General features: G+C 30.6%; 1 protein-coding gene across 1 annotated transcript; it reads left to right on the top strand.

Moving 5' to 3' along the window:
• Positions 1–505: 505 nt before the first annotated feature.
• LOC116765260 (long-chain fatty acid transport protein 4-like) lies at positions 506–16,450 on the top strand. The gene is made up of 14 exons (XM_032654685.2): positions 506–643; positions 9,402–9,527; positions 10,456–10,697; positions 10,992–11,142; positions 11,820–12,057; positions 12,146–12,392; positions 12,549–12,750; positions 13,238–13,348; positions 13,454–13,535; positions 13,609–13,739; positions 14,168–14,318; positions 14,525–14,682; positions 15,464–15,617; positions 15,771–16,450. Exons 2-14 carry the CDS (start codon positions 9,492–9,494, stop codon positions 15,926–15,928), a joined length of 2,061 nt encoding a protein of 686 aa, XP_032510576.2. The 5' UTR covers positions 506–643; positions 9,402–9,491; the 3' UTR covers positions 15,929–16,450.
• Positions 16,451–16,725: the final 275 nt, after the last annotated feature.

Here is a 16,725-nt window from a genome sequence, read left to right as displayed (position 1 = left end):
AATTAACAAACATGTAAAATGTTTTGTCGCTCAGACATTGTTATTCGTTCTATCTATGTATTACTTTTATTTCTTTCATGTTGGAAAATATATATTAAGAAATAGAGCTCCCGTTTATTCGCAACACGAAAGGAACGCAGCACTAACAGTTTTTTCAAATTTTTTTATGAAAAGGGTACCTGATCGAAATCGACTTATGTGTAATCTGTATGTACTATTTTTTTATTTACTGCAAACGTTAAAAGTAACTTTAAACTACCTAGTCATTAACAATTTCGTAGTAACTAAAATTAAAAAAGAAATTAAAAATATTTATTTTATTTAAATTCATTTTGAGTTTCATCAAAGGTATAAATAAAGTTTATCTTATATCTAAATCATAATAATAATATTGCTACAAATTCTTTACCTCGCTGTGGTAGTGTTGTACGCTATCGCCAAAGACCCCACCGGTCTTCGGCTTGGAGCTCGGCGCTAGCGCTCGCAGTCGTCGACACGCGTCCTTAAAGATTGCGCCTATCCGACAACATAAAAAAACGTTGTGTTCGGAAATTCATAATAAAATATATATTTACTGAAAATATAATTATTATAATTTAAAGGGAATTGGATTACACAGAATCTATAAGAAGATTTTTCTGTGGTGAGTTTTTAATATTTTTAAAATATGAACACAATATAATAATGCTACATTTACAAGTTTTTTAAAAAAAGTTAAAATATTTTTATGTGTTTTAAAGTACCCTGTTATAATTATGAAGGAAATATACATATTTATATTGATCAGTCCGTGTCTTAATCTGATATATGTCGTATTATCTAATTAATTTAAAAAGGTTATTAAAAAAATAGTAAACCGGCATATCTGTAAAAGAATTCACGTCACTAATTAAGGTGCTTACTATTTTTGGGAATCAAATAATCAACGATTAATAAGTTTACAGTTAGATAATGACAGGGTCCTCTATACGGTATAATTGAGTATTTATAACAACTTTATTGTCTTATTCGAGGTGATCAAATATAAGGGGGTATAATTTTTCTTTGAAACTTCCGCAAATTTTCTGAATAATTTTTCGAATGGAAAGGAATTACGTATGACCTCAATAGAAACAACCAAGCTAAACAATAGATTTTCAATACATACATAGTGAATACAATCGTTCATCACATCACTTTCTCTTTAAAAATATTTTAGCGGTAAACGTGCGAACAACTTAAAACATAAGTCTCCAAAACTTATGTATGTACGTCAATAGGTAAAAACACGTAACCAGTGATAAAAAGTTAAGCAAACAAAAAAATTCAAAAGATTCATATCTTAAACAAATTATTTCCTGATATATGAAATGATTGTTAGCTTTTATAATTACGATTAATTATAAAATGATGATAAAAAAGAAATCGTAACATTATCTTATTTTTGTGTTCGAGTTTTATCTCTTTTGAGACATTTATGTTTAAAATTTGATTAATAGCTTCGATTACACAATCATTTATTTAAAGCTGGTTCATCATATTTGATATAATTTATAGTGATAATAGCTTTTATATTACATAAGGAATAAATCAGAAAATAATAAGTAAGAGCCTAGGAGGTGAATGATTTTGTGATGGAAGGTGTTTCACAAGCGTCGCATTACGTTACTTGTCTTTTCTGCCATTCTAATTTACTCTCAATGTACTTAAACTTTCTCTAATATTTTTATGTGACAAAAAGGCTATAAGAAAATCTACACAAGTCCTATATCAAACTAAATATTAAGGTAAATACAATATTACATAAGTCAATAAACTAAATAAGCACGATTTGTATTAAATTTTAAATTCGTACTGAATTCATTAATAAAATGTACGTATATGGATATGCGACTATGAAATACTATATCTTAGTCCTTTGTTGATGTGTTTTCAAGTAAATTCTGATGTCACCCGAAACCTTAATTAAATATATGCAGCATATCTTAACGTCAATTAACATTAACGATTTGTATAGAAAATCAATTGTAATAAAACAATTGTCGAGGCCAAGGAATAATGTTAAGGAAACAAAACTGTGTTTTACACGAAAAAACCTGTTTCACAAGTATTAATGTAAGAACCTGAAAATATACTACTTTTTAAGATACTGATACTGCAAGGTCGTAGTTTCAATGGCGGGTATGTTGGCATCAAGAGTAACGTAGTAATGACACACATTAGCTGTCCCATAAGAGGAGAGCAATGCCATTGATTACGATAATTGATTTCAAAGCACCAGCTTAGTCTTAATTGTGTGGACGTGAGCTACTTCCTTCACTTTATGTCATGTATACCACAGTATACACTATACGCAATGTCGGCGATTGATAGGTTCTGCTGCTAGTTCAAATAATTAATTCTAATCTTATTATGCACGCACAATAATATTTTTAACTCCTGAAGATAATGGCCTGACCTTGATGTGAATTTATACAAAAATATTAAAATAAGTATCACATGAACTCTAATGATTTTTTTTGTTTTACTCAATAGTTATATTTTTATTAATAAAATTTAAATAAAACTTTTTTTCGTTACTAACATAGTACTGCTAATAATGTACATATGTTAATAATAGTTCAGAAGTATAAAATTTTAATGGCTTTTGGTATAATCATCACATACTCATCAGGGTCACTGACCTTACGTTGCGACAACTTCCTCAGAGCCTCATGAACAAGAAACGTTTAACTAAATAATATTTATATATTGAGATCGAAGACTTTCGCGAATATCCATTTATATAACTACATATTTATCTTTGTACATAATTCTCATATTTTATACAGTATATATTAAACTTTATTTTAAGCACAAGTAACATTATTACACTTAAATACGAGATTTTAGATAACAATTATAAAAATAGAACAAAGCCGCTTGTATATTTTTCAGTCATACATGTTTACATATAATCATTTCAACATAGATTTAGAAAATTTTGAGAATAATTCCCCTATCCTATAAATTACGATACACTTTAATGTAATTAAAAATAATAATGTGAAGCTAATTTTAATTTCATATGAAGCAAGATCTTGCTACGTGAGCAATTCTCTGTTGCAATTTGTACCTACCAACCTGTAATATAAGTACACAGACAGATTGCTTCACCAGTAGATGTTATGAAAAATATGTGAATTATAAAAAATTCTCATTAATTAACGAATACAAGAACGACATATATACGTTTGCTCGTGTTGCCTTGAAAAATGAGCACTCATCCCTTTACACTGTTTTGGATTCTTATTTGGCAAGAATATAAAAAAAATGCTTCATTAGCGTCGGAATGCATTAAACAGGGACATCATCTTTTATGAGTTTGCTTTGTTTACTGTCAATTCCAAGGTTTTTCATTCTAAAATAGTCAGCGATAAAATTGTACTGGTAATGATGTTTTTGATTTGATAAATAATTTTTATTTTCTCTGAACGTCTTTATGGTTTCTTTGAGGTTTCTGATTTCTTTGAGGTTTCTTAACAGCCTTTTTTATACTCACTATTCTGACATTGAATATTTGAGTTGTGATTTTTATAAAAGAATATCGCAGAAATTCAGGGCTAGAAGCTATCTTAAGACGGGGAAAGGAATAAGCGATTTTTAATCGATAAAAATAAAAGTCAATGATGCACTTGACATTATATTATAATTTGAGTAAAATTATAAACCCCTGTTACTAGTGGTTTACAGAGTTGAAAAAAAAAACCTACTAAGCGGTAATTCCAGTCCCTGAATGTTATATTTTCATCTGTTATCGTTGGGGTTTACAAAAGAAAATGTTAAAACCTTAAAATTATTCCGGGGTAATATAATAATGAATTTGCAAGACGTTCTGTATTTTTATTTTGATCGCATACTAAATCGGATAATTAAATTAAATGATTAGAGAAAGAAATAACGTTTCTTTTCCTTGTTGAACTTTTTCACATAATATCATAATTCTATAAGACCCGTATATACTATAAATATAACAAACCTGCACATTGTATTTCTAACGTTATTGAACTTATTAAAGTTCGATAAAAAAATGTTGTTGTTTTTATTCAATTGTATTATAAGAATATCCTATACAAGTGAACCTTTTTTATTTTTCTTTGTTCTCAGTTATCAAAGTACCTTTAGAGGTAAGAAATCAGTATATGAATGACGTTTGTATTATTTACATTTTAAATAAACAGGAGTTAAAAAACTAGTCAGCAATAAATTTCCTAAAAAGTTTTAACAAAGCTTAACACTTCTTTATTGATATTCAATCAGCGTCATTTCTGTTCGTGACTTTTATATGAATTGTTTAAGTGAAAGGTAATTGCTACTAACCACTGTACCTGTATATTTTATTATCGATAAACTTTTTGTACAAATCTCGATAGCTATGATTTCTCGCATAAGAAAATGTTGGTGAAAGCTGGATGCGAAACTGAGGAGTTTCACGTTGGTGTTGTGCAATATATTAATGATAGATTGTGTATTGGCTATTGACACTATATGTAACTAATCGCAGCCTGCAGTTTTGCCCAAACAATAAACCTCCTTCGATATGTTCATCATGATGTTATAAAATCGTTTAGTTAAAAAGAAGCCTAAGCTTCTTCTTCTGACAAGACCTTCCTTCGAGTAAAAGTTCCGTCAAAATCGGTTCAATTATTCAATAGATTATCTGGAAGAAAAAGACAGAAGAATTTCATGTTTGATTTACGTATTTTGTATATCTAATTATGCGGCTATGGAAAAATTGTTAATTTGTATTTACTAACAGCTCTTGGATTACATTTTTTTCGTATTTACATAGTCAGAAGCTGTTTAAAACCGTATCTAGAGCAAAAATAAAAATTTGGTAAAGGTTAAAACTAAATAACTTAATGATATTAAAACGATTAATTATTAACTGAGATTAACTGCATATAGCTCGCATAAAAAAAAAGTCGTAATAGAAAGTGTCATGTGCATTTATAATTTTAGACACGTTATATTTATAAAATAAATATATTTTTCAACAAAGTATTTTTAATAAAGAAATATGAAAAATTATTTTATTAATATTTTTGTACACTTATAGGAATGTTAAAACAATCGTCTATTTATTTATTTTTTTTAAATCTTTTATATTACTTTATATTACTGTCCGAGTCATTTTATTCGACGTAATTATTCATCAAACGCATCCTTGATAAGGAGCTAAATGTAACCATCTTCCCAGGCCTGTAATAAATTTTACATCTGAGAGTTAACACATCAAATATTTTCTTTGTTGTAACATGATTGTAAGTTCAAAAACCTAAGGCCGTCCATGACACATAAATTACAATCTGTACTTGACAAAGAGCTGAAGAGAAAGATACTTGTCATGCATACCAATAGCTGGATGTGTATAATCCATCATATTGCCAAGCCGCATCTTATAATGATAGGTTTTCTATTAGAATACATATTGCATTGGATTTTCCATCCATTTTCATCCATTCTTAATTAAGTAACCTTTGTAACTCATACTCGTCGCGTCAATAAATCATAATCCGACAGTATTTACTGTTGATGGTTTTTTAATAAAATAATTTATGTAAATTAAAATATAATTGTCGTTTTTAATTTTCCTAAACATTTAGGTACTGTGGATTTTTCCAATCATAATTATTTTTTATTATTAATAAAACATTAACACATAACTTTGGTTCTTATGCTTATTCATAAATTATATTACTCTCTAGTAGTCGGATTATAACATAATCACGGATTGATTTCATTAAATTTAATAATAAAAAGCCTCTAATAAACATTAACATAGATTTTGTATGTTAGTTCGCGTTCCTAATTTGGTTTCAACGACTTGTGAATTGACCTGAGCGACTCCACCGTTACGTCGTCCAAGGTGACTGTTTGCTTTGCTAATGCTCGTAGTAATGATTGTACCATCACGCAAGTCAATCATGTGTAACAACAAAAACTCCTTACAGCACAGTTTTCCATTAAGATTGATATGTTTTTTAAATAGTAAATATAACTATTACTTTTTAACACAATGCAAGAATCGTAGCCTTTAGAGTTTAGTCAGACAACTGCTAAATCAAATTGATGATTATGTTTATCTTTGCAGTTTGTTCAGTGAGATATTTGATGTAATTTATTCTTATGTATACAAAGATATCTGCACGCACTGGGCTCTTTGACATCTTATGCTAATTCAAGGAAGACAATTTACGTCACAAACTTAATATCGTATTGCCTACAAAGTTACGAAAGCTCTCACAGAATCTTAATTAAGTTGCTATTAAATTATGTAATGATTGTTGCTAAGTAGACAAATTCTATACTCTCCATTTTACGGTTAAAATATTTATTGGGGGTAATTAATGTATTCCTTCTTTATATTTCCCAGTACAGTAACAAAAACCTATAAACATATTTGTATGAACATACCCATATATCAAAATTTAAGTGATAAATTATAATTAGGTATTAAAAACCACAATAGAACTAGTTACTTCAAGGTCATATTTCATAATTGCAAATGACAGTTTATTGCAAATTTGTTATAAAATATTAACTATATATCACACCGATAGAGTGATGAAACCTTACTTATAACGTTGACTTATCGTCATCACAAGAATATTTGGTAATATAGAGTAAAATGAGGTTGAATTAAAGAGTTCTGTTAATCCATCAGTTAGAGTATCACACTAGAGTTGACAGATACAATTTACCGCCAATATGGCTGCAGAATCGAAATGATGTAGAATTCAATTAAGTCGCAATAAATATATGCGCATGTTGGTGTTAATTGAAGCAATAAACATTTTCTTTAAAAAACACGTCAGAAAAAGATAAATCATCGGTGTTTAAATAAATGTTTAAAAAACTAAATAAGACGCCGCCATACTTGGTTGGAATGGTTTATATAGGTACGCTAATATTTAGTTTTCCCACAATGAATTTAAATTTGGACATAGCGTCTTGTTTATGAAGATTGTTGATATTTCCTCGTATATCACAAATATTCTCAGAATCAAGATTCAGTCTTTTCGTAAGTTACCTACTTTAGCATTAGGTAATAGAATTATTATTGTTACACATAAACTGATGTATTAAGTAATGTTATTAAACATTAATATATATATCTCTTATCACTTAAATACCTTGATAGGATACAACTATACAAGTAATTGAAGGTCAACTGAAGAAATTAGGGTTTTAATTAATCTTTTCCTGTTTTGTCAGTATTCGTTACAACTACGTCATTTATCAAATTTTAACATAAAATTATTTAAGTTCGTATATTAGAAACAATTGAGGAACAAAAAAGAAAAACAAATAAGTATCCACTTTGTTCAAAGTTCAGATTCACTTATGGCTAATTATAATATATTTTTTTTAGAATATACCAGACTAAATGAAATTTTTCGCTTGATTTTTTCAGCATATTGACCCATGGTTCATTGTTATGAACGCTGTTTTTAAAATGAACACAAGTGACATTTCGGTAGAGTTTCCAATACTGTCACCACATATAGAATCGAGCGAAATATTCAAAAATTCGAAATCAAGGGTTAAATTGTTGACTTTCAACCTTATTTTTTTATTGTTCAGATAAGATTTCAATCGAGTCTACCACTTGACGAAATTATTAACATGGATATAGGTATACATATAAATATGGGATAAGTGTAAATCTAGTTCTCACCAGAAAAATTTAAAAAAAGAATCTTTTTATATTAATATGTCCAGATTTATTCTTTCTTATGATTGTAACTTCTTATAATTTATATATGCATATAAAAAAAAATCGTATGTAGGTAAAGACATTGACCTCACAATTTCATAAGATTATAACGTAATATAGATTATATATTTCCATCCAAATCACGAGTGACGTTTAAGTTACAAATATTTTGGAAAACATACATAAAAAAAGAACATTAATTTCAAAGATAATTAAACTTAAATACTATTTATGTCTTATAAAATAATTAAAATGCAATTATTAACTATAAATTTTTATATATAAGATACAACGATTGTTGCATGTAAAGCAATTTTTTTCAACTAGCTTTAGAATTATGAATTTTATAATGCAAATATAAAATAGTAACTGTATATATGTATATAATAAAACTGTTTTAAAAACTTATTTAATGTATATTAATATAATGTTTGGAAAACATTAACTTGTAACTCTCTACATTTATAAAACAACAGTGGCTTAAAGTGTTGGGAACATCAAAATAAAACTACAGCATACATTTTAATTTAAATTATGCTAAGAAATAAGGGCGAAACTAACTAAGGCTAATTGCATTTAACATAAAGTTATTAAAATTATAAAAGGCAAAGATAAGTATTACGTCTTAAATAATATGTGTTCTCTTGCGTATTCCAAAATTTTGTTAATGTGTTAAAAAAGTTATTTAGTTTGAAATAAAACCATAATATTTTTTTAGTACGTAAGAACCGGAAAGCTTTGGTTTCACTATCGATTTGAAATACTTTTACTAATATTGTACTTTCACTTTCCAAGCAGCAAAAACATATCTCGTGACTTAGAATAAGTTGTAACTTGTAGCCAACGTCGCCGAGACAAGGATGATGAAATTAATAAAAAACCCATAAACAACATAACATTGTGTCCCATTCCTTATATTAGTTTGTTTTAGTGAAATTCCGACAGTTTTGAAAGAAGTCGTTTATGTAATAGAAAATTACTAAGTTATTTCTGTATACAAAGATAGACGTCAAGGACAGGATGTTGCATACTTTATTCTATTTTCAATATTTCTCATTTATTTATTTGTTTATATTTTTTTATATTCTTTATAATTTAGTTTTGTGTATTGATTTATAATTTCGGACAGAAATATAGATATTCAAAATATAAGAGTTACGTCTTAGGAGATGAAAGTAAACATCCGATGTATTAATGTTATATTTCTAAAAACACAACTATCTATATAATAAAATTACACAATATGAAATATGGACAAATTAAAGAATAATCATGTTCAACCACAACTGTATTTTTTTGTGATTGACGGTTGACGATTAGCCGAAACCCAACAATTTTTATACATATACTTTTTTGCGGTAGTGGTGAATCGTGACGTAAATCTTTTGTGCAAGTCTTCTAGGTATGTTTGAAGTTTGCTATAGCCTATAGAGGTCATTTATTTTTAAGGTCCCTGAGAAGAAACTTCGTTGTTTTTCCAACTCCTTCTCTAGTCACTACGTTATATAATAATAGGCAGAAACGCAAACTAACATTGTTATTTTTAAAATTAATAGAAATTTAAAAATCCGAAGACGAAGAGCGACGACGGGATGTTCTTAGATATTATCATAGATATATTTATTATTAACATCACTCTAAACACTAGTGCGGTTGTTTTCAGGTCATCTTAAAACAAAATGAGTTAGTGCAAAAACAAAAGATCAAGTTAGTTGCCAGCCATTGTTACTGAAGAATAAGAAGTCATAACAAGATGTCAAATGTCGAGACTAATAACAATATGAAACAGGTATGTTTAAAGTAATTTTATGTATATGATGTATTAGTAAAATTATATGACTATGCTATTTTATGTAAAATAAATGACGAAACGTATTACGATACTTGGTTTTTTATTCAGAAATATATAAAAGTTATTTATACAATTACTTATGTTAATGTAACAAAAAAAAAAAAAACAAGCGTTGGTTTCTGTTCATTATTATTAAGATCTGAATATGAGTTTATTATTGTCAAAATTATTTTCCTTTGTACAATATGACGACGACAGGTAATTATAAAAAATGTAAAGTAACTGAGGTAACACGTCAATAAAACAAAACAATACATATATATGATTGTATATGTACCTATCTATATGATTAATTGTGTTGTCAATAATAAAAAAACATGATTGGTATATCAGATCCGCTTTGTTCTGTAAGAAATTCTAATAAAAAATAAATTGAACAAACATCAATATAACTAACTATTCCTTTAATATAAATCGGACTTCGCAAATACCTATGTATTGAAGTTAAACCTTAAATAAAAGCTCACTTTGCTTGTCTAAGTTTTGCATCGTTACGCTTCATACGAAGCGTCGGCCGTTTCACATTCAATAATCTTAATACTGTTTGCGAGGATTGAATTAATGTGAACATCTGTATGTAATGTGTATAGGAAAAAATATAAAATGAATATTATGCTTACCACAGGTTTTGAATCTTCCAAATACATACAATCCTCGTATGAACAGCATAAATATATATGATAATTTTATTTTACATATTTTGTAGAGTTGTTCGTAAAATGTTACGCACCGAGTTAGAACTAATAGTGAACTATTTACAGCATTGTACATTTAGACTCTCAGGGCGTTATCTTATCATACCGGCGTGCGATAAATGCCTCTAGTTACATTGATATTGTCATAGAATGTTTGTGTGGTGTTCTAGGAGAAGATACAAGACGTAGAAAAGGGTAAAAATAAAGAAAATAAATCAACTGCAACCTGGTTAAGGATCTTAATAATGATATTTGCCCTGGCCGTGTGGGGTGCGGCGACCGCTGTCATTTGGTTACTAGTGAGCTGGCAGGTAGCTGTGGGGGTTTGTGCTGGAATATTTATTGTATACATAATAGTCTACTTCTATAAATGGATCTGGGTTGCTGTCAGAACTGCACCGAGAGATTTCAAGTAAGTTTATCTTCTAAAAATTAATGGTTATTAGAAAATATTAATAAAAATGTAAGTTTTATCAATGTGAAAACCATTTTGTTTTCTTAATGTTTGGGCAGAGTGGTTCTCGTATCTTGCATTGTTGGTGGCTGTTTGTAACAATGACTTAAAGTTTTTAATACTTATATCTTATTTCATATTAAAATATATACAAAAAATATTTTGTTAATTTGAAAATATATTTGTGATCAATCATTATGACATATTATCGGTTGTAAGCATTTTTAGTTCATACAAAGATTATACTTTCAGGGCACTGTACTGCTACATAAAGATTTTAAGACTGTCAAGTAACTTAACAAAGAAAAATTGGTCTATGCCAGACATCTTCCACGACGTAGTCAAAAAGCATCCGAAGAAAGCCTGCTTTCTTTTTGAAGATGAAGTGTGGACATTCCAACAGGTACTAGAGAAGTATTGTTCAATTCTATCTTTATACTACTATGACAATGACACAAGGGCAAGGATAGGTGGTTTTATAAGTCTCAAACCCTAATAGTTATCATTTTATTAGGACCAGGTATTGTATGTACCTACTCCTTTTGAGATGAAATTACAATCAATGTGGTTCAACCTATATCCAAAACCTGTTGTTAAATTATTTTAACCTTGTACGAGCCTTAAATGACAAAACGACAGTTATTGTGCAAAACGAAAACATTATCTGCATTTACGTATAATGACGGTAAACATCGTTTTCATATAATTTCATGCTTGGCAGAACAGCATGGTTGGAACATTTATATTGAGTGTTCTGATACTGCTAGGTCAAAAAAATTTTTTGTACTTCACTATTTACGAGAGTGGAAACAGTCAATCAATTTATATAGCACCATTAAACCGCGTAAAGATTAAATCTTGATCCTGATTTAGGCCAACGTGAAAGTATGCCGACGTCCGTTGTTATTACTGGGTTAAATTTTAATCTATCTGACTCACGACACGGTGAAAGTTATAAAACCAGTCCAACCTTTAGTACTACTATAAATTTGAACAAGTATCTAATATCTCTTTAATAAAAATTTGCAAAGATATATACTAAATTATGTGTAAAATTTTAAACCTATATTCATTTGCTAGGTGGAAGAATTTAGTCTTCGGGTGTCAGCAGTTTTAAGAGCGCAAGGTGTCCGTAGGGGAGACACGGTAGCTCTAATGGCCAGCAACTACCCCGAGATGCCCGCTATCTGGCTCGGTGTTACACGCATCGGAGCAGTTTCCCCACTCATCAACACAAATCAAACAGGGAACACTCTACTTCACTCCATTAATATCGCAAAATGCGATTACGTTATATACGGAAGCGAGTTCGAGTCAGGTAAATTTTTATGATTTACTATAATTCATTGATCATTTGTAACTTAAAGACTATTTTATGTTCATTTCAAAAATATATTATTTACCAGCCATACAAGATGTAAGAAAAGAGATACCCAATAATATTAAGTTATTGAAATTTACTCGTCGGCCATTAAATGCGAGTGATGGTATGAAGACTGCGGAATCACCAGAAGACTTCACTCACCTGTTGGAGACCACCCCACCAGCGCCTTGGTCACTTACCGAAGGCGAGGGCTTCCTCGGAAAGTTACTATATATATACACTTCTGGTACAACTGGATTACCAAAAGCAGCAGTGATTTCACCTTCCAGGTATTCTAAAACATGTTTTGTATTTATTTTAAGCTGTTACACAGTTCTGCTGCAGATTTGCTTTCGGTCGTAGACATAATGATAAAAAAGGGACTATAACAGCAAATTTTTAGCAACTTATTTATAATCTACAAAAAAAAAATAACATTTTTCCAGAATGGTGTTCATGGCGTCGGGAGTACACTTTTTGGGAGGTTTAAACAGAAAAGACGTTATATACTGCCCCATGCCGCTGTACCATTCAGCTGGAGGAGTTATCACTATGGGTCAGGCGATGATCTTTGGCTGTACAGTTGCATTAAAATTGAAGTTCTCCGCCTCGGCGTATTTCCCTGATTGTATTAAATATAAGGCTACTGTAAGTTTTATTGCATCATATTACACCGCTTTACGAGGAACATGCAATACGGTTACATAGTAAAAATAAAGCTTGTAGGTAATCCTGATTGTAAATTCTACACTCAACTCAAATTACGGAGAGTTTAAGGCCTCGATTGGATTAGATGGGTCACATGTGTTATGAATAGAATGTCTTCAATATATGAAGGTCCAATTGTATCAAAATTCGGAATGTTACTTATTGTAGCAAACACTAGTAATATAATCACTTCTACCGTGTCTGAGTTTATATATTTTTTTTTTTGGATGTGCCCTTATTTATAATTTTAATAATAACGATCTTATAAACTCAAATCGTTTATCAATAACGGATCAGAGAATCCACTATTTAAGACTCCTCTATTGTAAAGATGGGCTGGTAAATGGATCGAGTCCTACTCTATAATGCGTGTTAAGCAATACACATGATAGGTATATCATTATTTTTTTTCTCTGTTCATTTCTAGGCGGCGCACTACATAGGTGAGATGTGCCGGTATGTGCTGGCGACCCCGCCGTCACCAAACGACAGGAAGCATACGGTGCGATGTGTTTACGGCAACGGAATGAGGCCTACGGTTTGTTTCCGACACTTTATTCAATTCAGCACAATTTAGTACGTCACGACCAAAGATTGTACTAAAAAACCTTATAATTTTCTCAACAAAACCCCCCTTCTTCAGATTTGGATGGATTTCGTTAATCGTTTCGGTATAAAGAGAGTAGCAGAGTTTTACGGCGCCACAGAAGGAAATGCAAATATCGGTAACTTTGTGAGTTTTTAATTATGTCTGCTTCCACGTGTATGCAATATTTTAATAGTTCGTTTATGTTTCAGTGAACATTGACAGCAAGCCAGGAGCCATTGGGTTCATTTCACGTATTATCCCTGCTGTGTACCCGATTGCTATTATTAAAGTCGATGAAGACACAGGGGAACCGATAAGAGACTCGCGAGGATTGTGTCAGGTGATTAGAGAAATAGAGACGAAACCTCTCAGCATTCCATGGTATCACCGTGCGGGGGCCGGGTCCATCGCGTTACAGGGAGAGGAGCTTCAACAGCGCCTGGGACTTGCGACCCAGGTGTAGGTTTAAGGGGCTCTTATATAAAGCGCGTTAAACGCTCACCTCCACTGTCCAAGCTCCTCACTCTACCTTACCAAATTTGAAAAGAACTTACAAGGGCTGCCTTTGAAGTGCGTTCTAAGTATAGATTGATGTTAGTTCAGGACAGGCCCAAGTCTTCTAGTAAGTTGTAGAGAGATTCAGCTATTTTACATCTCGCTACAACTTCTACCGCGTACAAAATTTACGACGAACTTATTATTACTGAGTTCGTTAATGACTATTTTTTTTTATTCCGTATATGTTTTAATTATTAATTTCGTTAACAGACAGCCAAACCTTACGAGCCAGGTGTATTCATTGGCAAAATAAAACCGAACAACCCGTCACGTGCTTTCCTTGGATATGTTGATAAAGAAGCTTCTGAAAAGAAGATTGTCAGAGATGTTCTCGCACATGGCGATTCCGCGTTTATATCCGGTGAGTTACAAGTTTTTGATTGCAATGACGAAAGTTGCAGCTGAAATATTGTAACTGGAAGGAGCACAATTGGGCGTAATGAGACGTCAGTTCACTTATAATACCACAGTACATGAAAATAAATGAAAATAAATATATGGCAGAAACAAAATTAAAATAATACAATATTTAGAAGTAGCTTCTGATTTTATGTTTTTTATAAACAGGTGATATCCTCGTTGCGGACGATCTCGGCTACTTATATTTCCGCGATCGCACCGGAGACACGTTCAGGTGGCGCGGAGAGAACGTCAGCACCACGGAGGTGGAGGCCGCCATCTCTAGAGTCGCTGATCAAAGGGATGCCGTCGTTTATGGAGTGGAGGTAAAGACTTTATGTACTATTACGTACTAACGACTTCGTCCGCTTTGAGAAAGGAATTGGATTTAGAATGAGATACAATCAAATAAAGTAAATATGGTAACCAGCATAAACGAAATTTGTAGCAGCTATGTTGTGTGACACGCGGCTTCAAGCTAAATACAAATTGCATGTCGTATTCCTCGGGGACTTTTTGAATAATTTATAATCTATATATTTTTTAATGTCCACATAATCGGAACGTTTTATTAAATTCCGTTTGGATATATCTGTGTGAAAGAGCATTGAACTACCATACATCCACACATCCTACCAAATTCTTCCGTTTACAATATTAATATCATCATCATCATCAGCCTATCGGAGCACACTTCTGAGCAAAGGCCTCTTCTCACATTGAGAAGGTTAGAGCATTCATCACCACTCTTGCTCAAGACGGTTTGGCGATTTCAATCTTATAATTTGAAATTATAAGACCAGGTTTCCTCACGATGTTTTCCTTCACCGTCCGTCAGTGGTGTCTAACTACTCTTAGAAAGTACATATGACTCGGAAGAGATCACATTGGTACTTGCCAGATTTTGAACCCGCGCCCTCACGTATGAGAGGCGGACCTTTAACCTCCAGGCCACTACGACTTAATGGATTTATACATATATTTTTACCGGTTTTTTTTTCGTAATTATTAGGTACACAGATTTTGATCGATAATTAAAATTACATTTTATTTTACATATATCGAAACTACAGTAATGAACACAATTTTATTTTTCTTGATTGTTAGATACCAAATACTGACGGTAGAGCGGGAATGTGCGGAATCGTGGATGCCGATGGAACTTTGGATTTAGAAAAACTCGCCAAAGATATTGCAAAAGATCTACCAAAATATGCCAGACCCATTTTCATAAGAATTATGCATTCGATGGATATGACGGGTAAGACGGAGATTTTGATTGATATGTAATGAATCGGATAAAAATTAAACATAGTTTTGTAACACATAATAATATAAAATTTAAAAATTCGTATAAGCTTATCCTATATTTCAGTGTCGGGAAACTATTAAAGCCTTGTATTTTATATTTCAGCTACTTTCAAACTGAGAAAAGTCGACTTACAAAAAGAAGGATATAATCCGAACACTGTCAGAGACAAACTGTATTACTTGGATCCGAAGCACAACAGATATATGAGTCTCGGCCCTGAAGAATATGAAAAAATAATATCCGGACAAATAAGACTGTGATTTCCTTAATGTAATACTATTGTTACAGTGCCTTTTAATTTTTAATTTTATATAAATGTTAATAGTAATAAAAATATTTTTGTTTTGACTGAGTTTGTATGGCTTATTATATTTACAAAAAAAAATTACCGGCCATATTATTTTTTTATACAATGAACAAGGTAATTTAATTTTATACAATATGTATGTACATATATATTTTAAAAAAGACTATTTTTATCATATTAGGGTTCCTCACGTATTTAATAATAATTAAATATGAAGGGTTACAAAAAAAATACATATATTTGTTTGTTTCTAAATGATATCGTTGTTATCTTGAACAATTGATTATTGAAATATATCATAACTTCAAATATTGAAAAATAATGTGGTGGTGGTTCAATTACAAGAACTCAGAGTTGCATAAATGAAGCTGTGATTTAATTCTTATTTTATATACTTCTTAAGAATAGCAAAAACAATATTGTAGTTTATGGATATACTTATATGTATTTTAATAAAACATTTTTGATTATATAATTTTTGTCGATTATTATTTAATTTTAATTTGCGTCCGACACTGAAAAGTTGTCACCTTTACACCACACATTTTGAATTGAAATTAAATCAAGTAACGTATTCGAATATCCTTCATTTATTTCAGTAGTTAATTCAATTATATATAATATCATATTATCTAATTATATTTTAACAAGTTTAAAAAAAAAATAGCAAACATTGTAACTTGTGACATTGACAACTACATTTTTCTGACAATTTCATAAATCATAAATGTCAAGTAGCTAAGTCAGCTG

Source organism: Danaus plexippus, chromosome 2 (genome assembly GCF_018135715.1).
Source record: "Danaus plexippus chromosome 2, MEX_DaPlex, whole genome shotgun sequence".
NCBI classification, from domain to species: Eukaryota; Metazoa; Arthropoda; class Insecta; order Lepidoptera; family Nymphalidae; genus Danaus; species Danaus plexippus.
Note: the sequence above shows the minus strand (reverse complement) of the source record. Positions and strands in the feature narration are given on the sequence as shown.

Bases quoted from the DNA above. Each gene is read 5' to 3' on its own strand.
- LOC116765260 (XM_032654685.2), top strand. From the start codon at position 9,492: ATGTCAAATGTCGAGACTAATAACAATATGAAACAG. The intron at 13,349-13,453 runs GTTTGTTTCCGA...CCCCTTCTTCAG, and splicing joins GCAACGGAATGAGGCCTACG to ATTTGGATGGATTTCGTTAA. The intron at 14,319-14,524 runs GTGAGTTACAAG...TTTTATAAACAG, and splicing joins CGATTCCGCGTTTATATCCG to GTGATATCCTCGTTGCGGAC.